The 26,547-nt window shown below is 36.8% G+C and overlaps 4 protein-coding genes and 1 pseudogene across 8 annotated transcripts in view; 4 read left to right on the top strand and 1 right to left on the bottom strand.

Annotated features, from left to right (window-relative positions):
* Positions 1 to 3,067: 3,067 nt before the first annotated feature.
* Positions 3,068 to 26,547, bottom strand: part of LOC126699034 (disease resistance protein RUN1-like) — a 42,474-nt gene continuing 18,994 nt past the window's right edge. The window contains exon 7 of one of the 2 annotated variants that reach the window (XM_050396578.1): positions 3,068 to 3,537. The gene's annotated coding sequence lies outside the window, so the exon portion shown is untranslated. The remainder of the gene's footprint in view (positions 3,538 to 26,547) is intronic. The other variant, XM_050396579.1, reaches the window with a different exon arrangement.
* Positions 5,416 to 13,837, top strand: LOC126699036 (serine/threonine-protein phosphatase 7 long form homolog). Of its 2 annotated transcripts, XM_050396582.1 has the most exons (8): positions 5,416 to 5,834; positions 6,287 to 6,393; positions 6,477 to 7,234; positions 7,407 to 7,494; positions 11,052 to 11,450; positions 12,600 to 13,284; positions 13,385 to 13,444; positions 13,524 to 13,837. In XM_050396582.1, exons 2-7 carry the CDS (start codon positions 6,289 to 6,291, stop codon positions 13,432 to 13,434), a joined length of 2,085 nt encoding a protein of 694 aa, XP_050252539.1. In that variant the 5' UTR covers positions 5,416 to 5,834; positions 6,287 to 6,288; the 3' UTR covers positions 13,435 to 13,444; positions 13,524 to 13,837. The 2 variants fall into 2 exon arrangements, with proteins under 2 accessions (XP_050252539.1, XP_050252538.1); XM_050396581.1 differs by having other exon boundaries at positions 13,385 to 13,837.
* LOC126701292 (U6 spliceosomal RNA) lies at positions 8,616 to 8,726 on the top strand (annotated as a pseudogene).
* On the top strand, positions 13,542 to 15,964 carry LOC126699037 (uncharacterized). 3 transcript variants are annotated; one of them, XM_050396583.1, is made up of 4 exons: positions 13,542 to 14,079; positions 14,729 to 14,832; positions 14,989 to 15,057; positions 15,422 to 15,453. In XM_050396583.1, the coding sequence occupies exons 1-4, from the start codon at positions 13,997 to 13,999 to the stop codon at positions 15,445 to 15,447; spliced, it is 282 nt and encodes a 93-aa protein (XP_050252540.1). In that variant the 5' UTR covers positions 13,542 to 13,996; the 3' UTR covers positions 15,448 to 15,453. The 3 variants fall into 3 exon arrangements, with proteins under 3 accessions (XP_050252540.1, XP_050252542.1, XP_050252541.1); XM_050396585.1 differs by lacking the exon at positions 15,422 to 15,453 and adding an exon at positions 15,636 to 15,964 and having other exon boundaries at positions 13,544 to 14,079; XM_050396584.1 differs by lacking the exon at positions 15,422 to 15,453 and adding an exon at positions 15,625 to 15,964 and having other exon boundaries at positions 13,547 to 14,079.
* On the top strand, positions 18,628 to 21,517 carry LOC126699035 (uncharacterized). The gene is made up of 2 exons (XM_050396580.1): positions 18,628 to 21,255; positions 21,452 to 21,517. Exon 1 carries the CDS (start codon positions 18,628 to 18,630, stop codon positions 21,250 to 21,252), a length of 2,625 nt encoding a protein of 874 aa, XP_050252537.1. The 3' UTR covers positions 21,253 to 21,255; positions 21,452 to 21,517.

Genomic DNA, 26,547 nt, shown 5'->3' with positions numbered 1-26,547 from the left:
ACAATACATTTCAAATTATTCAAGCAATAAAAAATTGTACATGAAGCAAGTATTTTTATTTAGTTTTAGAATACTAAGTATTTTTAACACACACATGGGTAGAGGGCATAAAGTTTTTTAAAGAAACTTATAGTGGTGTATATCCAAAAGGATCTAACTCTTGAATACATAGCACAAACTTTAAACCTCTTTTACTCACACTCATTTTCCAATGTAGGATTAACCCACTATTTTTTCTTATTGAGAATACTAAAATGCTAAGTATTTTTAACACACATATATGGGGAGAGGGGAAAAAGTTTTTTAAATAAACTTACAGTGGTGTATATCTAAAATGACCTTTTTAGGTTGAGACAAGTATTTAGGTGGGTCTTTTCATGGTTAATGTTTTCAGGGCTCCACAAAGTCCAAATACATCTCAAATTATTGATGCATAAAATATATTCTATTTTATATATATAATTGGTGCGCACCAGCTGTAGAAGTTCATTAAAGGTTCTAAATGTTATCAAGGAAAATATTTTACTTATATGTTAAAGAGTTTTGTAACTCAATTAGCACCTCTTGATATTTCCAATAGAGATATTTAGGATTCAAATCTCCTCTCTACCCCAATAACTTCTAAACTTCCAAAACATAAACATTTCAATTTTATCATTAAATTGAATAATAAATAGGTAAAAAAAAAGTAAAAAGTAATTTAAATTACATTGTGAAAATTGATTATTCAAGACAAAGTTAACGACATAATTTTTTTTTTCTTTGAGAGAAAATTTACGACATAAACTTAAAAACTATGATAATTGATTAAAGTAACACGAAATTCTTTTAACTTTTAATGGTATAGTTTGAAAGAGTATTTAAACGTCTTGAAGATTTGATAACAAAGTTTAGTTTAAATTAATTTTTATGAATAACTTTAATATATTTATAGTAAGTCATATAACACAAGCGCTTTAAATACTAGCGAAACACCGACAATTTTTTAAAAGGCTGAGCATTCAACAAATCTTTCTATTTCTTCTTCTTTTGTCAAAAGATTCCTTTCTCTTTTTTCTAGGCATTTTCCAGTCAAAAGGATGACTGGAAGTTATCAAATTGATAAAAAATGTAAATAAAAAAAGACCATGAAGACTTTTTCTTTTCGCAAACAGGGTATGTAAGCACGAGGGGATCAGTCTCTCCAAACCCACATTTTCTTTTTTAAACATTTTAATATGCGAACTTAATTAAGTGTGTTCAGCAAATAGACTTTTGTAATTCCAAAAAAAAAAAAAAGCAATAAACATGATAAATATTCAAAAAATTACCTTAAATTCAAGTTTCAATATATACTTATATTTGGAAAAAAAAAATTTAATTCTAAATTTTTATATTAATTTAAACTTAAAGTAACATATTACATGTGTTTTGATGGTGTACATTTTTAAAAAATATTCTTGGATATGTTCAGATCAGTCAATTGATTATGATAAATTAAAAAAAAAAATCATTTTAATAACATCTTCTCCATTTATATAAAATAATATTATAATTAAGTAATGTAAGGACTCAATTTGTAACGATCCCAAATTCGTATTGGGTTCGAACACTAAAGGCCCAAACAATAAATTTGTAGAGCGTAGATGTCAAAGAACTAGATTAACTCTAAAAGAAAAACGATTAAACTTAACGTTTATAAATGGATTAATACAAATATAACGATCAATTTCTCCTTGAAACAAGTTCAGTTCTTTATTTCATAAGGTTTTCTTCTAAGTACTACTCATTTAGAAGTTCCGATCCTCCCTTTTCTCAATGCATTCTTCCATGTTATATACTGCTCTCTTGGTGTCATCTTCACCACACACGTGTAGGTTGGGTTCGGGGGATCCCTTCCTGTCCCATCCAACACCTTCTGGAACCTTCAACCAGCAGTTGTAAGGTTGCTTCATCATTGTTCAGGCATCACCTCCACATTAATGCGGCCAGAGAGTTGGTTGAGAGGCAATTAATGCAGAGGCAGCTGTTGTTAAAGATATTTGTTTACCTTCTCTTTCTTACCCTTGGTCCCATGTCTCACCTTTAGTGGTAATGTAGCTCTGAAGTGTGTTTGTAACAATATAGCGTTCAGGTTGTCCTCGGACACATATTGCCGAGAAGGATTTTGTCCTCGGACGAATACTGAACTCACTTCACGTGATATCTACTCTTCTTTTCATTTGGTTACCCTTATAACCTGATATGGGCCTCCTCGGACAATTTTACGTTCTTGGATGGGCCTGTGGCCCAGTTAACATGGTTTTAATAATTATTGATTAACCGGCCCCCACAAGTAAGTTAAATCTTTTTTTATTAAATTACATTATATATATATATATCACTGTGTATTGTTGTTGAATACAAAATACATTATTTTATTACATAAAACTTATAAAAATAGAAGAAATAACACATGCACTATTTAACCTATAAATTTTACATTATATTATTATAAAATAATTATATTTCATTTCCCACACAAGGCTTGGGTTTGTAACTTATGTTTATAAATTACATAATTAGTTTAGTTCGAATATAAGCTAAAAAAATCATTTCAAATAATTGCGATCAATTGATGAGTAATAAATGTTTGCCCTTCGTAAGTCAATATTTAATAAACCTTAGAACTAGTTCATCTCTAATTATAAGATAAACAAAAAATAAAACTAGTTCACAACAGAGTAAAGGAGGTATTGCTCGCCTTCATTTATCCTTTAAGATTACAACCAAATGTCATGCCTAATTCTCCCAATAAATAAAGAGACAATAGTTTCATATCTCTTTTCACCTACTTATTGTAAGAAAAAAAAAAGGAAGTAAAATATAGGAGGAAACTAAATGTTGAAACATAATTTTAACTAGACTCATGGAGATCTATTTCTCACTTTTTATGTGGGTCATATATAAATATATTTATATATCTTTTGTTCCAGCTAGGTAACGCTTATCTTTGTCTGCTGAAGCTAGGCCATAATATTGCTCCAAGGAATTCAGTCCTAAACCACTTCAGAAAGATCAAAAAGTACCAAAATATATGCGAAACACAGAAACAGAAAGCTATACAAGTTGCTAGACAAATAGCTAAAAAAAATAGAAACAAACACATAGGTTCTGAAAATCCAGACACGTTTATGAGCTTTTTACAAGTTCATAGAGCAGTCATATACTCTTTATAATACAAGTAACTGCCATGTTTCTTTACCAGAAACAGCATATAAATGTCTTTCAGAGGATACAGAGCCATTTACCAAAGGGAGATTCAGGTCTTGACAGTTCTACTCCTCAAAATCCTCCTTCATTACATGTTCCCAATCTGTTATAGTGTCAAACCAACCTGCTGAAAGTGGGTCGCCAAGCCTGTTGGACTGACAAGATTGGATCACTGGGTCATCCTTACACCGATAGAACTATTTCACGGTTACACTGTCTTCAGAACCGTCGGCAGTGTGGCGCTGCAAGACAGGGGCCAATGTTACATCCACACTTCCACCCTCTGGTTTGTCTCTAATAATTGGCCTATGCTTACTCTCACCAGCAAATCCAAAATTAAAATTAAGCCACTTATTAAGCCACTTATAAAATGACATGATTTTTTCAAATCAACAACATAATAAACAAATTTCTAATTATGTTTTTAATGGTATTACATATAAGCCTTAAACATCAATATATTTATATAATAGCTAAAAGCTTAAGCGTAATATTTCTTATTGCTACACTTTTTTTGAGCCACATAAGCGAAGCATTTTGGTCCATTCGTTCTAATTTGGTCTAGTTCAGTACAAATTAGTCCAATCAGTCCAGTTAAGCCCACTTCAGTCCAGTTGGTCTACTTCAGTCCATTTTGGACTATTTGGACCGAACTCTTTAGTTTTTGGCTAAAATATACAAACAAATAGTCATAAGAAATTAGAGATATGAGCCCTAAAAAAGTAATAAACATGATAAATATTCAAAAATTGTCTTAAAATTCAAGTTTCAATAATATAAACATTATAATTATATTTGGAAAGAAAAAGAATGCTTTAATTCTAAACTTATATAATAATTTAAACTTAATTTAACATGTTACATGTGTTCCATGGAATGAGGGTATATTTTTTTTAATATTCTTGGATATGTTCAAACTAGTCAACTGATTACGATATATTTTTAAAAAATCATTTTAATAACATCTTCTCCATTTATATAACATAATATTATAATTAAGTAAGTTAAATATTTTTATTAAATTACATTATATATATATTTAAATACAAAATACATTATATATTTCATTACATAAAACTTATAAAAATAGAAAACACTTTTAAATAACACATGCACTATTTAACCTACAAATTTTACATCATTCTATTATAAAATAATTATATTGCATTTCCTACGCACCACGTGGGTTTGTGACTAGTGTTTATAAATTACAAAATTAGATTAGTTCTAATATAAGCTAAAAAAAAAAAAAAAAAATCAGTTCAAAATCTAATAATTGTGATCAATTGATGAGTAATAAATGTTTACCCTTCGTAATTCAATATTTGGTAAACCACAGAATTACTTCATCTCTAATATAAGATAAAAATAAAATAAAACTAGTTTACAACAGAGTATTGGAGGTATTGCTCGCCTTGATTTATCCTTTAAGATTACAACCGAATGTCTTATTCCTAATTCTCCCAATAAATAAAGAGAACATAGTTTCATATCTCTTTTCACCCACTTATTGTAAATATATATATATATATATATATATATATATCAGTCCAACAGGCTTTTGAAACATGATTTTAACTAGACTTTCAAAGGTTTTTGTTAGTCGTATTAATGCAAACAATCCTATCCATATGTTGGGAAAGTAGTGCTTACATAATGCCCATTTGGGCAGGGGAGAAACGTATCAGAGAACATTCTACTAGCTAATGAGATGGTTGAGCATACCATAGGAATATGGACCTAGCTAGATGTACTATAGAAATTGACCTAAAGAAGAGATTATGATTCTATATTAAGCGTGTAACTTCATTTTTATGTGCGTGGTGGCTGTAGCTGTAGGCTTGTAGGTGATGTGAGAGACAATGAGATTTTTATTTATTTTTGAAATAAGGCAATTAGGATTTTCTTGTCAATTAGAACTAGGATTTAATTTTCCTATATAAGCAAACTATTGTATGCCTCTTGAAGATAATTTAGAGATTATTCTTACTTGCACAAGATTGAAATAATACCACTTGATATAACTTAGAGATATACTTTATGATATTTTATAATTCACTTAGAACTACCTAAATACAAGTAAAATGCATTTTGTTTAAGAATGTCAAGAGATGAAAAATATGACCCTAGCAATTTGGATGTTTATAAAGGTGAATTATCAATTCACTATAAAATGGGAGAAAATGGGCAAATACCCTTTTTCTCGAAATTAAACATTCGTTTGCCCTCTTTCTGAAACTAAATAGGGAATTGCCCCTCTTTTGTAACTCGACAATATAGAAATCGAGTTTTAATGAATAACTCGATATTATTATAGTCGAGTTAGTCTGACCTTTCGAATTTTCCCGAATAAAAAAATGTTTGTGTAGACGGCCATAACTCGGGAAACTGGAAATCGAGTTATGTTCAGCGGTTTGAATCAATAGGACCCTAACGTCTCACAACGCTATTCAGTCACTCACTCTCTCTGTACACTCTCTTTCCCTCGCTCTCTGCCATCACTCTCTCTCCACACTCTGTCTCTCTCGCTCTGCGATCAGGCTTCCCCACTCTTCCTCGAGTCTCCATCAGTCGTCGTTGGTTCCCGCCGCCGCTGATTACAGGTACGGTCCTCTCCCTCTGAAATATTTTCTGACGTTGGTTAATGTTAGGTTGCGTTTTGTGTGGGATTTTGATTAGTTTGTTGAAACTTAAGGAAGTAGTAAATTTACTAATGAAGATGAGAATTTTGTTGTCTTTTATATGCTGCAATGATGATTTTCTCATTAATGAGTTTAAATGTGCTTGGGGTTTTGATGAGGGGTTTTGGCAAATCGAGTGGTGTTATAACTTATATTTTCATAAATAGTTAATTAATAATTATCCGAAGCTTTAAGAAGTGATTTAAATAGTTCTGAAATAATTTTTTTTATGGCAAGTTCTTATTTATTTAAGAAGTGATGTTGAAAATCTTGTGCTCAAAATATAATGTCTTACTGAATCTATGCTTTTATTTTATATTAAATGTGGTTTACTTGTTAGAAAATTGCTAACAATGTATTTGCTGCCATGTCAGATATGCAGGCACTAGATAGAGTGCGGCCTGGACCCGATGTGGATACCCAGTTGGCCCAGCAGCCGAATCATCGGTCAAGTCCACTTTGGAGGTGCGCCGCTGACGAGGTATGTAGTAGTATTATTAATACATGTTTGTTTTATAATTACCTCGTGTTTAATCTCCTAACAGAATACTCGTCCGTGTGCAGGAGGCGCCTGGCATGATAAAGGTTCGACGCCGTAAATGTGTATTGCCACAGGGTGGGTTAGATCCACGTATCATGCAACACATAGATGCAGCAGGGTTGACTGGTTTATTCAAGGTTCCTGATATGGAGGTCGACCACGCCTTGATCACGGCGTTGGTTGAGCGGTGGCGTCCGGAGACGCACACGTTCCACTTACCCCATGGAGAAATGGGTATCACCTTGCAAGATATGGAGGTGATGCTGGGGCTTCCGGTGGATGGGTTGCCTGTCACTGGGAAGACAGACTACAAATGGAGTGAGCTGTGCGAACAGTTGTTGGGCCATAAACCTCCACCCCCGATACCAAACTCAAACAAGTCTACCCTTGCTGGGGCGAGGATAAGATACACCTGGCTTGATGCACAGTTTGCCGCTCCCTTAGTTGTGGACGCTGCTGACGAAGTCGTGCAGCAATATGCCCGCTACCACCTACTTGTACGGATGGGGGCCCTCTTGTTCATGGACAGGTCTGCGGACCGGGTCTCACTGCTGCCTCTGCAGTTGCTCAACCCAGTCAGCAATGCGAGACGGTATAGCTGGGGTAGTGCAGCATTGGCCTGGCTGTATAGGCAACTTTGTGGTGCATCGAAGAAGGATGCGATGCAGATTGGAGGAGCACTCTTGTTGGTGCAGCTATGGGCCTATTCAAGGTTCCCACAATTATGCCCTGTTGTGAGGCCGCCTCTACCGCCAGTGCACTCAGGGCCCCTTGCCATTAGGTACGTTCATTGAGTTCTCGTTATTTGTCTCTTTCATATAATTAAAAATATGCCAAACTAACAAACGAAAGAAACTTATCAATGCTTAGTATATGGATGTGAAATATAAAAGCAAAGTTTGTTAAATGTAAGGTTCAGTAATGAGCATTTGTCGACATCTCATGTTTGGTAGGTGGAGCGGGCCAAAATGCACCGCAGAGCATGCCACACACGTCCTTGCTGCGTACCGGGCGTCACTGGCTACAGTACGGGCCGAGCAGGTATTCGGTTAATTTAGTTTGAATTCTTATGACCACGTTTCCCTCAATTCTTATAACTACGGGCCGAGCACGTTTTCCTCAAATGCACCGCACATGCTTTTATTTTCGTTTCCCTCAATTTTATATTATTTTGAATTCTTGGATTGTTGTAGGAATGAGTTGATTTCATAATACCATCCAATCATTTTGTTTGGTACTTGGATTTCCATCCCATCATTTAACTCAATTGGAATGTCCATCGTGAAGTACTTCACATTAGAACTTCCATTTGTAGCACCTGCATGAATACTTGCTCGTCCTTACATAAAGTAAAACAAAAGTAAAAAATTCTTGAATGTTAAATCAAAGGGTTTTTTCCAAATTGGGTTGGATTGAAGGGTTTTTTCCAATGCAACCCAACTAACATGACTCAGGTTAAGTTGGGTTAAATCAATGGGTTATATATAAATTTAGTCATATATATATAAAGTAGAATTTGGCTATATTCTTCATTATGTACGGAAACGTTTGTGATTTACACGGAAAAAAAAAAAAAAAACACAGAATAAATTGTCCCTTTTCCAAGATGTTTGAAGCATGTGCAACATGCGCAAAACATTGAGCATGAAGTCTTCGTTTAGTGCAAGGCAGTGAGTTCAAACTTGTGTTGCAACCAAAAAACAAAAACTCCACCAATTGTTACAAATGTCATTAAGCTGATGCAATGAAGAGAAGACGCACATATTGGATTATGTAATTGGTTATAATTCAATGAGAAATGAATTTACCTAATAGTATACCAAAGATGATCAGATTTGTCTTTGGTTGTATTTGTGTGCTCAAGTAATTCATTTGATTTTAATGATGCATCTTCGAAACTGACGATGACATCTTTAAATTCTTTCCAGCTACTAACTGAATCAAAAGTTTGTGTTCATTTTCTGATTATGTTATTATACACCGTTTCAACCTACTTAACATGAGAAAATAGAACTTTTAGCCTGCTATGAAAATGAACTAAAAAATTTCAAAACAATATTTCTTAAGACTTTATATAAGGCGAATGATTGTAAACGCAAAACCACCATGGTCAATTAAATTCTAAACAACAAATTTCTAACTATAAACTTGACAAATATGGGTCTTTTCAGAACAAGGGAATCAAGGCATATTAGAATACAAATGATATTTTCAAAACGCATGGCCCCTGCGCAAGGATGACACGCATAAATCGAGAAATGGTCCAAATTTTTTTCTTTCCCTAATCCTTGTGTGAATTCTGCTTCACTGTCTTCTTCGTTGTTTTTGCACTTTCTGCTTCTTTACATGCGTTTTGGAGTCTTGCTCAACAGGTTAGCCCAGACTTGTGCTCATAATTCTTTTAGAGAGAGTTTGAATCTTTGATAGTTGTTATACTTCAATATTAAAGCTTTAAACTAGAAATTTTTTTTAGAACTGTTGAAGCTTATTAATATTTCACACCTTCTGGATTCGCTATAGTTTTGGTGGTTGACTTAGATATTACCACAATTATATTCCAGATTTTCGTTGAATTAAATTTGCTGAGTTAGAGCTGCTCTTCACTGTTGTAATATAGTTGGCTGTTAAATCTCATAAAATGATAAAATTCTTTAAATTTAGAACGTTGGGAAAGCTGCAAATGTTAAACTACGAAAATTTTATCTAATTATTGTGTAATCATGACATGAGAGCAAAAATATAACCCAAGTTTGCATTTTTGGCCTAAGTACAGAAACAGAGGGAATGATGACATTATTGATCATTGGCCCGTAAAACACATGATCACTTCTCTGGCTTTCATTGAAATTTGAAATTAAGCAAACTAAAGGATGGAGTTACTCTGACTTGAATGTCATAGAGTGACCATAGGCTAAGCCATTGCCATAGCTTGTCCTTGTCCAATGCTGGATGGTTGTCATTGCTTGGGTCCACACTGTGAAATTTCCAAAATACAAAGCCATTAGTGCCCTCCCAGTAGGAACTCGAGAGTCCAGGGTATAGGTTAAACCCTTTGTGAGATTTGGGGTTGTTTAGGATGCCAGAGTGAGCACCGAAGATAGTCTCAATTGTTGCTTTGCCTTCAAAAACTTACTAATGTTTGGAGTTTATGCATTTCACTACCCCTGTGACAGAACATAGCAATATTTAGTATTAAGTGACCATCTAAGGTTAATATAAACTTTTATGTTATCTAAACATCTGTTTGGGATGTTCTAGTTGATGGTGTTTTCATAGGTAGTCAATGTGAATCTAAGCTCTTTACAATTCATTGGTGCCACTGGTGCTGCAGGTGGTTTGTAATTTAAGCTTGTACGGTTTGTAATTAAGCTTGTGAAATCACTTGTAATTAATTAATAAAATGTTATGAGCTTAAAACCATAGTTATTGCTCTGCCTAATAAGTAGACAATTTAGTATTTCTTCTTCTAACATAGGGGTATCCAGGATTACAAAAATTGTTATTGTGATGCAAAAAACATTGTTACATTGTACGTTATAAATTACCTTTGCTGAATTGAAGGTTATATTTTTACAGTCTAGTAGAATACTGTTTGACTTCGATTTACGTATTCAAGTGGTATATTTTGAATATGCACAGCCTCGATTGTCTTCTTGGAAAACAATGGCCTAAGTTTAAAGAAACAAATAATTGTTAATCAGTGATATATGAGAAAACATAAAGACGCTTGACACATTACCTCTTGTTGTTTACCTAAATGAAAAGTTAGTTCGTGCTCCTTGCACCAAAGTTGGAGAGCACAATTTAATTGCAGCATGCAACTCCTTAAGTTGTCCCCACTTTAGCTGCCTTAATAGTCCTAAAATTATTAAAAGCTATGGATTATTAACGAGTACTTTATTCATATAATTTTAGAAGCGTGCAAAATATGCTGATCACCATATTCTTCAAGAGGAATGTAATTTTAGACATTGACATGATTAGTTTGAGATAACTAAAAGGCTTACGTAATTTCCAACACTAAAATTTATAAGAAATATATATTTACATAGAAATATAATAACAGTATTTGATGAGGATTATACCATGTAATAATTTACATAGCTTCCATTTCTTGCAATATAAAGTGGTACTTGAAATGCAATGTCTTCAGTAGACCTTATAATAGTCATTTTGTTCTCATTCATTGAAACATTGTTAATGACTAATGCAATTAATGTAGCACAATATTTCTATTACGATAAAAAGATTTTGCGAAATCATCAACTTGGATTCATCTTACAGCCATAAGGATGCTGTAGTACCCTCCTCTAAGTTTGGTTCAGATTGAAAACCCTAGTATTTGATGGTGTCAGTTAGCTTTGAACCCTGTCCAGCATATGAACATGGGGCTGAAAATGGTGGACATGAACAACCTAGATCTTTTAATATATTTTGCAGGTCAATTTTGTTGTTCTTTTAGTTTCTGCCCAATAATCCCTGAAGATTTTGTGTACGACTAGAAGCTAGAAATTCCATGCTTTGCATATTACATATCGCCTACATAATGTTAAATTAGTATGATGTCTCACTATCACAAACATAATCTACTTATGCAGATTGTATGGGAGCCGTACACGCATACGCTAGGCTCCCTACCTGCGTATTGCACTGCTGGGCAGCATATTTGGAGGGCCGAGGTGCCGTTGATATTCTTTTGGATAGTGGAGTGGCATCATCCTGAGCGAGTCCTCCGTCAGTTTGGGATGAAGCAACCAGTTCCAAGTGTCGTGGATACGTCGACTACCCTTCACAAGATATCCCTTCAGGGTAAATGGGAGAAGAACTGGGAGGTAGAACATGATCCCTTTATTCGGCAATGGGCCAACCGAGTGAATGTAGTTCGCGGGTCCGATCTCCTAGACGATGATGATACGTATCTCGTTGAGTACATGATGTGGTACAATCGCCACACAAGGCGGTACATAACACCAGAGTCTGCGTATTGGGAACTCATGGTGAGGCAACAATTCCTATTTTATGGATGAAACCATTGTTGGATTAAATATCCTCAGCAGATTTATCATGCATATTTTGAAGTCCACAATAGTTATTGTTGTTACATCTCTATAAGTTTCTCTGTCATTTTGTTTTAAAGTGAAAAAATACTGCATGACATGTCATTATGTTTTAAAGTCAAAATACTGCATGATTTAAGTTGTTCATAACAAACTGAATTTGTCTTGATCCAATTTGTTTGCATGAGGAATGGTTAATGGGCAATGACTAATGATGACCACACCTTTGTTCATATAATTACATTCAACTTTTAAAAAGGGTAGGTTGGGTTGGGTTTTATTGTATTTTACTTTAATTTTTTTTTTATTTTTTTTTGTTTTTGGTTGGCTTGTACTTTAAAATGGACGGTGCAACTCTGTGTAGTAGTGATAAATTCGCATTTCATGATAGTTTAGATAGCCTTTCCTCCAGGACTGATTAATGTATTACATATTCCTTGATAGATATTACCTCTAGGATTGGGAAGTCCCTTACTAAACTGTTGGTAGAATGCAATTCCCAACAGCTTAAAGGTCATTTAAAATCTTGCAAGTATGCAGCAAGGAGATGTGCATTTATACTAGATTCAAGTATGATATATGTTCTAAGTTTTTGGTACTTCCCTTAATTGAAACTTGAAGCTTGCGTTTGATATTTTCAATTCATTTGATTTGGGCGTGTACGTTAGGAAATAATAACTTCAAAATATGTGTCCTGATTGCAATGTGATATTAATGGAGTTGTAAATCTCGTGAAGCCTAGATACAGAAGTGAAATTCTGATATTTTCACTTATGCTAAGATTGAACTTATGTACAACCAACTATACGTGTTTTTTAGAAGTATTATCTCAATGTTTAGATTGCGTAGCGATAAACATAACAGGAAACATACAACCTCTTGAGTGTTGGGTTGGAACTATAAATTCTTGCACAGGGGGGGCCAACCCCTATTTGTATACACTGTCTTTTTAAAGATGCTTCATAATTATAAGTAATATAAGGATTTCATTAGCTATGTTTGCTACTTTTTCTTTTGATTTTGGAACAGATTTATCCAAGTTTTGCATCATACTTGCGTTCTTGCTTTTATGACGCCCTTGTTTTGTAGGTTCGGACGATGATTAGGTCTATACCGAGGTGCGATGAAGGTTCTGACATGCACACTGACCTTACATTTACACTAGAGCTTGTGGAGGAGCTAGGCCGACTTAAATTGGCGAATGCGCTTGCAGAAGCAGTTGACATTGATAGACAGGCCCCAGTTCGTGGCGGGCAACGTGGTGGGTCTCGTGGGGGTGGACATCGTGGAGGTGGTCAAGCTGGTCGCAGCCGTACGACCGAGTCGGCTCCCATCTACGAGGAAGGGAATGAGGAGGGTGTAGAAGAGGCATGGCTTGGCACTGATTGGGTACTGTCTGATGACGACGGCAGGACACCGCGATGCACGCCTGGCGATGGTGCTGGGCCATCCCATAGCGTCGATCATCAGGGCACTGTTCCAGCCCACACTACATCCCATGGTGCTAGCACGGACTTTGAGGGCCCTCCTCGTATGTCGCCCCCAGTTTTCAGTGGATCTGCCCATGATGGTGGATGCATATTTGTCCCCACACCAGGCATGCCCACCCCACCTCTAGTGCAAGTGGACCCCACCATGTCAGCTCCATCTCAAACCGCCCACGGAGAGGCTGTACAGATTGAGCAGATACCGGCTGAGGACATTGAGCCGGTGGAGGCTTTGCGGAGATCGCGACGCCCGCGTGCGCATGCTCCCGATTGCGGGACCGGTGATGGTATGTACTTCGTCTACACTTCCCATCTTCTTGAGCTACTTGTACTGTGCATTTGATTGATTATGTTAATTTAATTATGCTGTTGTGTCTGATGAAACAGGTAAGATTAGACCTGTCAGGGCATATGGGCGGAAACGAAAAGATCATTAAATGCCTTAGTGTATGCTTATACTTCCTACCTATAGGTGACTGCATAGTTACGTTTCACTTTTCTTCTAAAGTCGTATTTTTTTTTTTAGACCTAACTGCAATGGTGGACACGAAAAGGCCATTGAGCTGGATTGTCCTTGTGTGCTTATTCTTCATGTGTATAGGTGACTGGAATAAGCATGCAAAATGTTCTACTAATTGGGGAGAATCTTGGTGGCTGTGCATCTATTTCTGGATCATTGCTTGGGGAGAATACTGGCTGTCAATGTGTTTGTTGTCAAGAAATTGATATTTTGGAGAAAACCCATAAGGCGTATTGTATTTATTGATGTATTAGGAAGTTTTTCTGCACTTGGAGTTTTGATTGCAATTTGACAAATGTCTGGATTGGTATTCATTTGAAGCCAAACTTTCTTGTGTTTTTGTATGTTGTTAGCTACAGTAAAGTGGGTTGTAAGAGAGTAATTTGTTTTTTTATTTTTGTTAGTTTTGTGAGAAACAAATGTGTGGTATTGTTGATAAGCAAGAAGAAGTAATTTGATACTTTCTGTAAAAGAGTTTGATGACGAAGTTTATGCGGATCAATGGCAGAACCAACTCCTTTGTAGCAAATCATTTATCCGAGTCTCTACAATGCTTGGCTAGGTATGTGTCTCTCTCCTAATTTTCTGATTCGCCTTCCCTACAATTCCTAGATTGGTACATCCTCCTTCCCATTTTATTAATTTTAATCTCCTTTAAATCCCCTCCTCTCTAGAATGATTAGATCTGTGTACATTTGATTACAAGTTCGTTAGTAGGAACTTTGGAGAATAGAATTTATATTTTTTTCTAGCATTGTTCTAGAGCAGCTCACAATATAACTTACCCAAAGCTGAAAACGGCAAAAATCTTAGTTATGTGTGCATGTTTTGTTCCTTTTGCTTCTTGGGGTTTGTAATTGTTATTTATCATTGTATATATTACCTTTTCATTTTGGTAGCAAATTGGGAACCCAATGAGAAACATTTAATTGATTATTGATTTTTTCATCAATTAGCCTTCTTATTTTATGATTTTCAGTATATATATATATATGTTGTGTGTGTCATTGGCCAATGAATCAAATATTGTCCATCATTTGCTTTAATGAAATGATGGAGGCATTAATGAAAAATTTGCATACTGTTTGAATGTTACTTTTATTGTTTGTGTATTGCCGTTTTTTGGGTTTGAATTATTATCTATGCTTACAAAGGTATATGCATTTTTCTCAATAATTTTCGGTTAGTATCTAATGTCTCCTTCACCACAGCACATTAAGACGTTGGAGAAGTGGCCAACCTTCAGAATCCTGGGAGGCTCATAAGGCAGCAATCCAAGCACTCATAAAGCTGCCTTCAGGCGAGCTTGTTACAGGTATAATATGATTAAGTAGATGACTGTTCTGCTAGATATTGTTTTAGATTTTGTTGGTAGTTGGAATTGGTTACATCAGATTGGAATGCATTATCAACTACGAATGTCTTTCACTATGAACTTATGGGGTTCATTTTTATGCTACCACGATTTTAGGTTCAAGTGATACAACTTTAAAACTTTGGAGAGGAAGCAAATGTACACATACTTTTGTTGGGCATACAGGTATTTTTTCCATTTATTTGCCTTCATTGTGCTTTATATATATATATATATATATATATATATCCTTATTTGCAATGTGTTGAAATCATGTGGGAATGAAAATAATTGTAGATTTTGCAAACTAACGATGCTGTAAAATTTTCTTCTTACATGTCTGTTTGGTGATCATCAAACATATTTTCTTTGAGCTTCCTATAAGTTAGAAGTGGAAGAAGCATTTAATAAGACTTCTGATGTATAAGTTGGCATTAATTGACCAAACTGTTGACATGGGTAATCCTCATATGTTTAGTGCTTTACATGGTTTGATTGCTAAAAAATTTAGACATGATGATACCGAGTTTGTCTCTTGTGGAGTATTTAGTGGGAAAGGAATGCTTGCACTTTTGACGGAAGTGCAAGCATTCTTGATTTGAAGTTCTTCCGGACTTTATCTAAGCGGACTAATGCTTTGGCATTCATTACCAATCTGACTGGTTTTCTATTTATCTTCACATGATTGAGAGTTGTGTTATTTGCTTCAAACTTGCCTTTATAATATGGCTTTATATATCATTGATAAAACAGATCAAATATAGGCTGATGCACTTGTTCTGAGGGGGATCAGTTGCACATTTGAGGAAGGGCACAAAATACGTATTGTTGGCAGAATTGGCAGTGGCAAGACCACTCTCATAGAGATGAACCTGTTTTGTCCAGTGGAGCTAGCTAGAGGGACCATTGTAATGTATCTATTGAAACCTGTAGTATTCCATGTAATGTTCACGAGATTACGTAACTTTTAAATTTTAAGTGTTCATTTTTTTTCTAATTCAGAATAATACTACAAGGTACATCATAATTTTAGGGTTTTATTTACTGTGTTTGGGATTCAAGAACCTTTATATAGCTGTGTTATTTGTTTTTTTAGTTGGTTGGTGTCAATTTTTATTCATGGTCATTTTGTTCTGGACTTTCTATATTGTGGCTATTAAAATTTTCAGAATTGACTTGAAGAATTTAGATAATTTTCTAATGTTGGACGATTTATCATGTATGAATAATTCCAATCCTAGCTTTTTTAAACTTTGAATTTTCTTTGATTGGTATGGATTGCAGTGAATCCTCCAACGAGGAGGATTTCCAAATCGTTCATGTAGAGGTTATGCAATTCATTGTTGTTTTTTACGTCATGTACATTCGTTAATCGTGGCTCATTGTGTATAGGCTGATGTAGTATTTTGTAAGTACACAATAATGGACTGCAGTGAATCAAATAGACGGGGTACGACCAAAGGTGACTGAATAGGATCAAATAGAGTAAATAGAATGTAGTACACCGATTTTCCTAGAAACCACAGTGGACCGAATAAGACCAAAGTAGATATAATGGACCGAATAAGACCAAAGTAGTCCAAAAACAAAAATAATAAGGTTATTTTTCCATATATACATATCTGCCAGTGAAACAATTGGAAAACGATGACACTTCTACTTAAAGCACACATGACAACAGATGGTACTTGGAAGTATACATATCTTACTAAATACCACAACAAGAAGTCGTACTTTTGCATTCATGCATCCGTACGTTGTCTCGTGGGTGCATCAACTTCATCATCCCCCACAACGTGAGCCACCACTTCATTCAACATGTTTGCACTCAACGTTGCGATCCTCCTTGCGTGGTCACGCTCCTCAATGGCAACTTCCAACTGATACCTTAACAAAGTGTGCCTAATGTCTCCACTGCCATAGTTGGTTCCTTCGCTTTGAGAAGTGCTAGGTGGAGTTGAGGTTGATATGTTTGGAGTTTCCCACGACGTAGACACACCACCATGCACGCCCATACCATTACCATGCAAATACTCCATGTATGCAGCTTCGGCTTCCCTTCGATCTTTATATGATTTGTGATTGGCGTTTGGGAATTTATGAACTTGTCTACTCGCATCTAGCCAACTGTCGTATATGCCTGGAACACGACCGTTAAACACAACATAGGTTCGTCCCATCCTGCTCTACAAAAACGCAATGGTGGGAACTCTTTGCACTAGAATAACATGGCTGCACCTTCTAACGTGTGAAGTGAGCTTTTGTAGTGGAAATGGGGCCACAACTCGATTCCATAGAAATCGAGTTATAGCATGCGGAGTTACATGTAACTCGACTTCTCATTAACCGAGTTTCTGAAATGCCGTCATTTCAATACGTCTTGTCAACAGTAACTCGATTTATGTGGTATCGAGTTTTATATAAAATCGATGTACTTAATATCGAGTCATGTTGTCCCCCTCCCCACATTTCAGAATCCATGCACGTGTCTGGCTCTATCTGTGTTGAAAACCTTCACTGTCTGGTCTCTGAAAAAGAAAGCCTATGAGGTGAACAAAGTTTGCTAACTCTTCTGCCATTTTCCTTGTCATTATTGCATCCTCACCAGGCGTGCTGTTGCTGTGGTCCCCTTCTTCTTTGTTCTGGCACATCTTCCCTGACAGGTATATATTCACTTACATAACTACTTATAAATGGATTGACTTACATAACTACTTAAGGGTTTGGATTGCTTTCTACAACTGTCTTATTCTGACATTATGTGTGTGTATATATATACATAAAGAAAACATTGTATAGATATATGTATATATAGACAAACGTACTTACCCATATAATAAGATGTATATGTGGCATTCCCAAATATATGTATATATATACACACACACACACACACACACACACACATATAAGGGGAAATATATATATATATATATATATACATGTATGTATGTATGTATATGCAAATATATGTAAATATAAACAAAGCTACCTACCCATATATGATCACATGTATATATATATATATATATATATATACACACACACACACATGTATAGGTATGTTTACATATAATGTATGTGCTTAGGGCACCAATTTTTTGAAACATTTTTGTTAGGAATTGCAAAAACTGTTAGTGCATTGAAAATCCTGCAAAAAATTGTCCAAGAAACGATTAATTATTGTGTGCTCTTATGTGTGTATGTGTGTGTGATAGTGACATTGTATACATATTGTTCCTAAATATGTTGAGTTTTATATAGTAATGTATATAATACTTTTTTTTGAGAACTCTTTTGGGAAATATGTATATAATCATTCTAAATAAACATATATATAAACAAACATTGTACGGTGAATTCATATGATGACATATGCATTCATTCGTAACTACACACTAATGATGTGTAATGTATACTGAGGTTTAAATTGTATGGCTCTTTCAGTTCTGAAAGTCTTTGCTGTGTGGGTTCTGAAAAAGAAAGCCTGCGAGGTGAACAAGTTTTGCTGACCATGTTTGCATTTTCCTACTCCATATTGCATCCTTACCAAGCGAGTTTACAAACACCCTAATTCTTTGTTGTGGCACGTCTCCCCTAAAAGGCCAATGTTTGTGTTCAAACGAATCAAGTGTGTACACCTATAATTAGGATAGCATCATAGTGCATCTGTAAAAGAGTAATTACTGTTGCATTAACATAACCCCCTATCTTCTGCATGATAACCACAATTAATTGTCCTTATCCAGGTCTGCCATGGGTCGTCACTGCTTCTACGTTTACTATGATGGGGAACAGTATTTCCATGACTTGCATGGGCTGTCCTATAAAGGCGAGTCAGTGAAGCAGAAGTTCATTGAGTTGAAATGGGGAACACACTTGAGAAAAATGCACCGGAAGATAATGGAAGCTCTACGGTTGGACAAGGAGTCACATAAGATATCCATTGTGTACCGTGCCCCCCAGATACTTGTGAGTACTCAGGTTGTCTACAACTCAAATCCGTTGGGTTGCGATGCTGACGTGGACATGATGTGGGCAGTGATTAAGCGGACCCCCCAGTTCATAGCGTCTGACTTGTATGTAACTGTTGAGGCTGTTGGGTTCCATGGTAGTGCAAGTTCACAGCATGCCAGTGGGGTGGAAGAGCCACACTCATTGTCGGTTGACGTGCATCCTCCCTTTGCCTATGCCACGCCTTTCCCCTACAATAATCAACCATGTGCAATAGATCATTTGGACAACACCGAAGTGGTGGGCGCCACCAATACACATGATGTGGGAGGGTCTACTCACACATATGAGCATGTCCAAGCTGATATGGACGGGGGAATTGATATTGATGCCAGCCGAGATGTGTATGAAGAGTTCATTGATACAGATGGACCAGTGGACGACGCGGAGGTCTTAGATGTACCACTGATTGAAAATAACGAGGAAGATTGCCTTACAATAGTTCCTATCCCAGAATGGTTCACATCAAACACATGGGACAATATTAATGACCCATCACCTGCATTGGGTACAGGACATCTTACAAGTTGGCATAAAGATGACCACCCAGCAAGGGGGATGCTATTCAAGAATAAAGCCTCTGTTCAATATGTGTTGACCCTCTACTCTGTGGAGCATAACAAGCAATACAAGGTCATCAAGTCTGACACCAATAGGCTGGTAGTGCGGTGTAAGAATGAGGCATGTCTGTGGTCAATTCGGGCCAATTGCAGCAAGAAGCACGGGATGTGGGTTATCAGTACATGTAAGGGTCCCCATAGTTGCTCATCCCTCCAGCTACCAACTGATGGGCGGATGATGGATTCAAAGTTCATCTCCATTGCACTTGAGAAGTATGTACGGGAAGACCTAACCCGAAAGGTAAGGGACTTGCGTAGTATGTTGCATGCAAGGCATGGGCATGATGTAACTATGTACAAGGTTTGGGAAGCCAAACAGAAGGCAGTTGCACGTATTTACGGGGATTTTGACGAGTCGTACGCAGAATTGCCACGATTTCTAGCTGCATTGTCTGATGCAGATCCGGATACTGTGACCACACTAAAGTGTGACCCCAATGTCCCGGGGACTTGTATATTCAACTCCGCGTTTTGGGCTTTCGGTCCGTGTATTAGAGGGTTTAGGCATTGCAGGCCGGTGATAAGCATAGATGCAACGCACCTTTATGGCAAGTACAAAGGAAAGCTGTTGATAGCAATGGCAACAGATGGTAACAACGAGGTTTATCCACTCGCATTTGCCGTTGTCGAAAGCGAGAGCACGGAGACATGGGGATGGTTCTTGGCATGCCTGTTGACCTATGTTACAGACCGCACCAATTTGTGTATAATATCCGACAGGCATCGTGGGATACAATCATGCTTCGATGACACCACTAGGGGCTACTTGCAACCGCCCTTAACCCATCACCGGTATTGCCTCCGCCATTTAGTAAGCAATGTTAACACTAACTTCAATAGTGTGGCCTTGAAGAACTTGGTATGGAACGCAGCAACTGCGAATCAAGTTAGGAAGTTTGAGAACACCATGGATTGCATCAAGAATGTCAACCCGGCTGCGTACGACTATCTTAAGGAGGTAAATCAAGAAAAGTGGACACTTGTACACGACCATGGGCACCGATATGGGGCAATGACAACCAACCTGTCAGAGTGCTTCAATGGGGTACTTAAGGGCGCACGTAGCTTGCCCATAACTGCAATGGTGAAGTTTACATTTTACAAGGTGAACTCATACTTTGACGAACGTCGAAACAAAACCCTAGAGAAGTTGGAAGAGGGGCAAGTGTGGTGCAAATATGCCTATGACAAGTTCGAGGAAAATCAAGAGAAGGCGAAGCTCCATATTGTTAGAAGGATGAGTGCGCAACAACGGTTATATACAGTGGAGACACAGTCTTCACTGTTGAACACTGGCGGGGGAGATCACACCCATAGGGTTTCCCTCATAGACATGACATGCACGTGCGGCAAATGGGAAGCAAACAAGATCCCTTGTTCCCACTTGATAGCAGTTTGTGCCAAACACAACCATGATGCCACTGAGTATATGGATCATTTCTACCGCCTTGAAGAACGCTATCACAGCTATGAGCCTATATTCCAACCACTAAAAGATAGGTTAGAATGGCCGGAGCCAGCAGAAAGGAGAACCGTAATGCCAAACCAGCGGTTGATCCGTGAAAAAGGTCGGCCCAAGTCCACGAGAATCCGCAATGAGATGGATGACGAGGATAGGGAGTTGCCAACCTCATTGTGGATTGAGAATGGACCAAAGTTGAAGTGTGGGTTGTGTCGCCAAGAGGGTCATAACCGTCGTACATGTCCAACTCGAAATGTGGCTTCAACAAGCCATGGTGCTATGTAGCAGGTAAGAATTACAAATCTTAGTAACAAGGGGGTATCATAAGTTATTCTTCTTTACATGTTTAGATATTACATTATATGAGTTATAATTAAGATGTGGGCAGTAATTTGTAGTATTCTTTCAATCTTATTGTTTGTGGTGTACATATTCTAGTATTCATGAGGTCTCTATTTCCCTAACTGTATATGTTTTGCTGCAGATTTGTATTCAATCCGCAAGGTGTAACTGTAGATGCTCCTCATTTAAGCAGGCAAGCTTGAATGCTCTTCTATATTTGTCAATTCAATTTATTGATTACCATGGGTTGTATACTAATTTCTGTGTTGGCTACTCCTCAGAAAGGAGGCAACTTCTGAAAAGAACAAAAAGAAGGTGTCACTCAAATGCTATGACTCCATGTTTGCCTAAAACCATTGTTGGCGGATGCTGTCCAAGTTTCAACTTACAATTGCTATGACTGTTTAAAATGCAGAAATGGAACTTTTTATTTTTGTACATCAACTGATTAAAGCTTTAGAGGCTCTTTACTTACAAATAAGCTTGTATATATGGATGATTTTTTCATTCGCGTAATGCAAATGGGGGAATGTTACTGATGGATGTGGTTGGTTATGATTTGTATGGATGACTTGTTGTTCACAGCATGGTTGTCAGCAGGTCCACTTTAACCATGAATAAGCACGTTACTGAATGCGTGTGAACAGTGCAAGTAGCAAGCAAAACTACAAGTAGAAAGGTTATACTAAATAAAACTCGATTTTCTAGATAACGAGTTACGTTGCAGTCCATTTTCAACCCCCTACGACTGTATCCACTCTCAATTGTCAAGTATCTGAGTTACTCGATATCTGGATATCCGAGTTACCTTCAACGTACCTCGATTTATAGGGTACCGAGTTACGTTGGAGATTCCTCTAGGCCTGCCTCTGGCACCAGTCCAAATATCTGGGCTGGAAGCCCAGTGAACTTAACTCGATTTCACCCTTACCGAGTTATGTTGAGAGTAACTCGATATATATAGAATCGAGATACGTTGAAGGCCGTTGTCTCCACTTAGATTCCTCTTGGACTGCCTCTGGCACCAGTCCAAATATCTGGGCTGGAAGCCCAGTGAACTTAACTCGATTTCATCCTTACCGAGTTATGTTGAGAGTAACTCGATATATATAGAATCGAGATACGTTGAAGACCGTTGTCTCCACTTAGATTCCTCTTGGACTGCCTCTGGACCAGTCCAAATATCTGGGCTGGTGCAGGAAGCCCAGTCAACTTAACTCGATTTCGTCGTAACCGAGTTATGTTGAGAGTAACTCGATCTATATAGCATCGAGATACGTTGAAGGCCGTTGTCTCCACTTAGATTCCTCTTGGACTGCCTCTGGACCAGTCCAACTAATCTGGGCTGGCTCAGGAAGCCCAGTCAACGTAACTCGATTTAGTGGTTACCGAGTTCTGTTGAGAGGAACTCGATATATGTAGAATCGAGATACGTTGAAGACCGTTGTCTACAATTGTTGCCGAGTTATTCCCAATTTCCCATGTAATTTAACTCGATTTCTTTATAAGCGAGTTAGTCCCACATAACTCGATTTCTAGGGTATCGAGTAATTCTACTTTAACCTGATGTTCAGGATATCGAGTTACTTCAAATGGACTTCCAAACCACCACACACAACATGGATTCCTCTGAGATACACTGCGCACAGCATGGACTCCTTTTAGTCCCACTACACATAACTCGATTTCTGAATAGTCGGGTTATGTGTATGACCAACCCACTATTTAGTGCTCAAACGTACGAAGCAGCAACTGTTCAACTTCTTCTCAGCGAAAGTTTGGAGAACCAGAACAATGGCTTCTCAATGGAGGAGAGACAACGACGATGGTCCTGCTGATCGGTCCCCACACTTTTTCAAGATTATTCTGCAGAATGCTGTTCAGGAAGGAAAGCTTGTAAGTATGCTCAAATTTATAAATTCTATCATTGTCTGAAAATCATATGCTAATACACTTCGAACACTTCATCTTCTTTATTTGTGATTGTTGAAATATGTACATTTGTTACATGTAGTCAGAAAAACTTTCATTTTGCAATACGTAGGTTACACTTTAAGAAGAACACAGTCACATAACAGAGTACTTTTGCATCGTACAAGTAGATATGAACAAAAAATGGAACAGGGATATAAGCGCATGGTAGAGATTGAGGAAAAATATGAAGGAAATTCACAGTTTAAGATATATTCTTTTGCAGTGGACCTGTCAAATGTACAACATTTCCCCAAAATTTTTTACATTTCAACAACAACAGAGAAATGTAAAAGTGTAGAGGTTGATGGTTATTTTGGTTATAAGATTAGGTTGTATAAATTGGTTTCAAAATTCATAAGAGTTGTTACTGTTATAGCTATTAAATATAACGTCAATGTTGCAGGATTACATTTTATTTTGTTTGATTTTCTTTTCTTTTTTGTGTGGGGGTGGGGGGCTGTAACTAAGAAGTATAAGAGGGTCATTCAAACTTTTATTTTCTAGCATTGTGTATAAGGATTGATTGCATGTGTTTATTTCCCTAGCCTGCATTTATGTTATGGAGATTCTTTTTACAGCGGATTCCAGATAAGTTCGTGCAGAAATTTGGAGTGGACCTGTTAGATATGGCCTTTCTCACTATTCCAAATGGTAGAAAATGGAAAGTCAAGTTGGCACAACATGCTGGGGGGGTTTGGTTTCAAAATGGTTGGTCCGAATTTGCAAGCTCTCATGGTGTAGCCGTGGGGCACTTGCTGGTTTTCAAATATGAAGGAAATTCACAGTTTCATGTACTCATATTTGATGCCACTGCAACAGAAATAGACTATACTTTAGACGACGAACAACATGTACATCATAGGATCGAAGATGATGAGAGTGATGACAGCTCTGTTGAAATCATCAAACACTTTTATAGGGGAGAGGGTTCAGGTTTGAATGTTACACTTTTGTAAGCAACTGCTTGATTTGTTTAGCTTCTGCTCTATTAATTTTATGTGCATGACTTCGTATTTTCAACTTCTTTCAGGATCAGCCCATCCTAAGAAAGACGGTGGTGTAGCTAAAAATCTTGTTATAGCCAATGCTTTTAAATCAGAAAATCCCCTTTTCACTGTTACCATGCGTCCATCCTACATTAATGGCAAGGATCGTGCGGTAAGCTTTTAGCTTCAGTAAAATGGAATATTTTTGTAATTTAGAAATGCAACTCCCATTAACTGTCATTTTTCATAGATCAATTAGAAAGATTGTCACACTAGATACTTGTGGCTGGACATTTTGTTGGTAATGATTTTTTCTTATTTGTGTTTTTAGGTGAAAAGATGTAGATCAATTAGATACTTGTTGCTGGAATATATTTGTTAAATATCTATTATTGTTCCTTGTACAGAGTTTACCCCAACACATTATCAACTACTTACCAAGAGACGGGTTTACCAAGGACTACACCAAAGCAAGTATACTCCCTGTCAAGCTCCAGATTGTGGACCGAGTATGGCCTGTGAAGCTATACATTTATGAACGAAGTGGGGGTTCATCATGTGTCGTATCAGCTGGTTGGTCTGCGTTTGTGAGGGAAAATAGTTTGCAAGTAGGAGATGTTTGCGTATTTGAGCTGATTATGAGGGACGGTGTTGTGTTCAACGTCCACATTTTCAAGTGCCAAGACTAAGTGGTTAGGGTGGATGCAAAGTGATGATAATATTATGTGATGTTTAGAGTGTGTTTTTTCTAATGTTGCAACTTTACTATTCATCCCTATTTTGTTCATCCCAGTTTGCAAGTTTATTGATTGGGTACTTTTGTGATGTTTAGAGTTTCACTCTTGGGAAATTTTTAATTACTATGATGAACTTTCATATGTATTTTAAAATGAATGTGATGCTGTATTTTTTTCTACGGTTTTGTTTGGATTTTGGCCTTTTTTGCATGGCGACTCTTGGATTTTATTTTAGGGGGGTCAACATTGTTATTGCTATAGGATTTTGTTCTTTTCAGATGACATTGTTGTATGTTTTGTATATATTGTAACACTTTAATACAATAACACCATGTGCAATAATTTGTAGTCATTATTATAGATGTTTGCAAATTTAGATGTTTATAAAATAAGTGAGAAGTTAATCCATCAATTGTGTCAATCAATATAATGTGGCAACTTGAAAAGCTTGAAAGCTAAATTTTCAAAATTTCACTTGGTAGCAATTTTTCAAATGTTATAGATGAAGTTGGAGGAACGTTACTTCAGTTACAACTCCTGGAGTAACGCCCGGATTAATGCTGCCCTCAGCCACGCAGCTGGATTGGGCTTCAGTGTCTGCAATTATTGAGGATTTAGTGCTGCCAAAGTCCACGCCAATTAGCAATAAGTCCAACTCAATTAATACACCTTCTATTTCGGTGGAGGTATTACAGGCGGATACGTTTTTGGCAAATATAAATAATAATGAAGAGTTATTATTGGCAAGAATTGTTACACCCAATTTGGAGTCTACCAGCCAGCTAGCATGTACAATTGGAGTTAATCCAATTAATGCCTTGAAAAAATATTCCAAGGGAAATCAATTTCAAGTGGCGGCAATAGTGGTAATTCGGGATAATAATGGAGTTGTGATGGCTTCTTGTTCAGAAAAAATTCATCAAGCTTACAAGCCTGATGAGGTTGAGGCGCTGGCTGCTCTGAAGGCAGTGACATTTGCGCGTGAGTTGGGTTTTCAAAGAGCTACTCTCGAAGGAGATTCTCTCGGTCAGATTAAAGGTTTGAAGTCAACAGAGTGTAGCCTATCTCCAATAGGTCTACTGGTAGATGATGTGAAAAGGGTTGCTAATAGTTTTGAACGATTGTTGTATTCTCATGTTAAGAGAAACGACAATAGGGTTGCTCATAGTCTGCCGAAAAATGCATTACGCATATCAGATTTTCAAGTATGGATAGAAGATGTCCCATCGCATATTGTTTCGATTTTAGATTTGGATGTAATTGTTTCAAGTTAATAAAATAAGTCAGCTTCTTTCTCAAAAAAAAAAAAAAAAAAAACTTGATGAATCGTTGCTCAAAGAAAAATATCATTGTTTCCTGAAAAATCTTTGCTAATATACAAATGAATAACACAAAATACTGGTGAAATATGTACCAATACGCTATTTGCAGCCAAATTTTCCACGGCTCCTTTGCCAGCTAAAAAACCACAAGAGGACTGTATGGAACTATTCCAATGCCAAGTTCCCGTAATGTACAAAAACATTAAAATTCGAGAGACC

Source organism: Quercus robur, chromosome 9 (assembly GCF_932294415.1).
Source record: "Quercus robur chromosome 9, dhQueRobu3.1, whole genome shotgun sequence".
Lineage (NCBI taxonomy): Eukaryota > Viridiplantae > Streptophyta > Magnoliopsida > Fagales > Fagaceae > Quercus > Quercus robur.
The sequence above is the reverse complement of the archived record's forward strand: the minus strand, read 5'-3'. Positions and strand labels throughout refer to the sequence as shown.

Bases quoted from the DNA above. Each gene is read 5' to 3' on its own strand.
- LOC126699036 (XM_050396582.1), top strand. From the start codon at position 6,289: ATGCAGGCACTAGATAGAGTGCGGCCTGGACCCGATGTGGATACCCAG. The intron at 7,495-11,051 runs GTATTCGGTTAA...CTACTTATGCAG, and splicing joins CTACAGTACGGGCCGAGCAG to ATTGTATGGGAGCCGTACAC. The intron at 11,451-12,599 runs GTGAGGCAACAA...CTTGTTTTGTAG, and splicing joins CTGCGTATTGGGAACTCATG to GTTCGGACGATGATTAGGTC.
- LOC126699037 (XM_050396583.1), top strand. From the start codon at position 13,997: ATGACGAAGTTTATGCGGATCAATGGCAGAACCAACTCCTTTGTAGCA. The intron at 14,833-14,988 runs GTATAATATGAT...CCACGATTTTAG, and splicing joins TTCAGGCGAGCTTGTTACAG to GTTCAAGTGATACAACTTTA. The intron at 15,058-15,421 runs GTATTTTTTCCA...TGGAGTATTTAG, and splicing joins TACTTTTGTTGGGCATACAG to TGGGAAAGGAATGCTTGCAC.
- LOC126699035 (XM_050396580.1), top strand. From the start codon at position 18,628: ATGGGTCGTCACTGCTTCTACGTTTACTATGATGGGGAACAGTATTTC.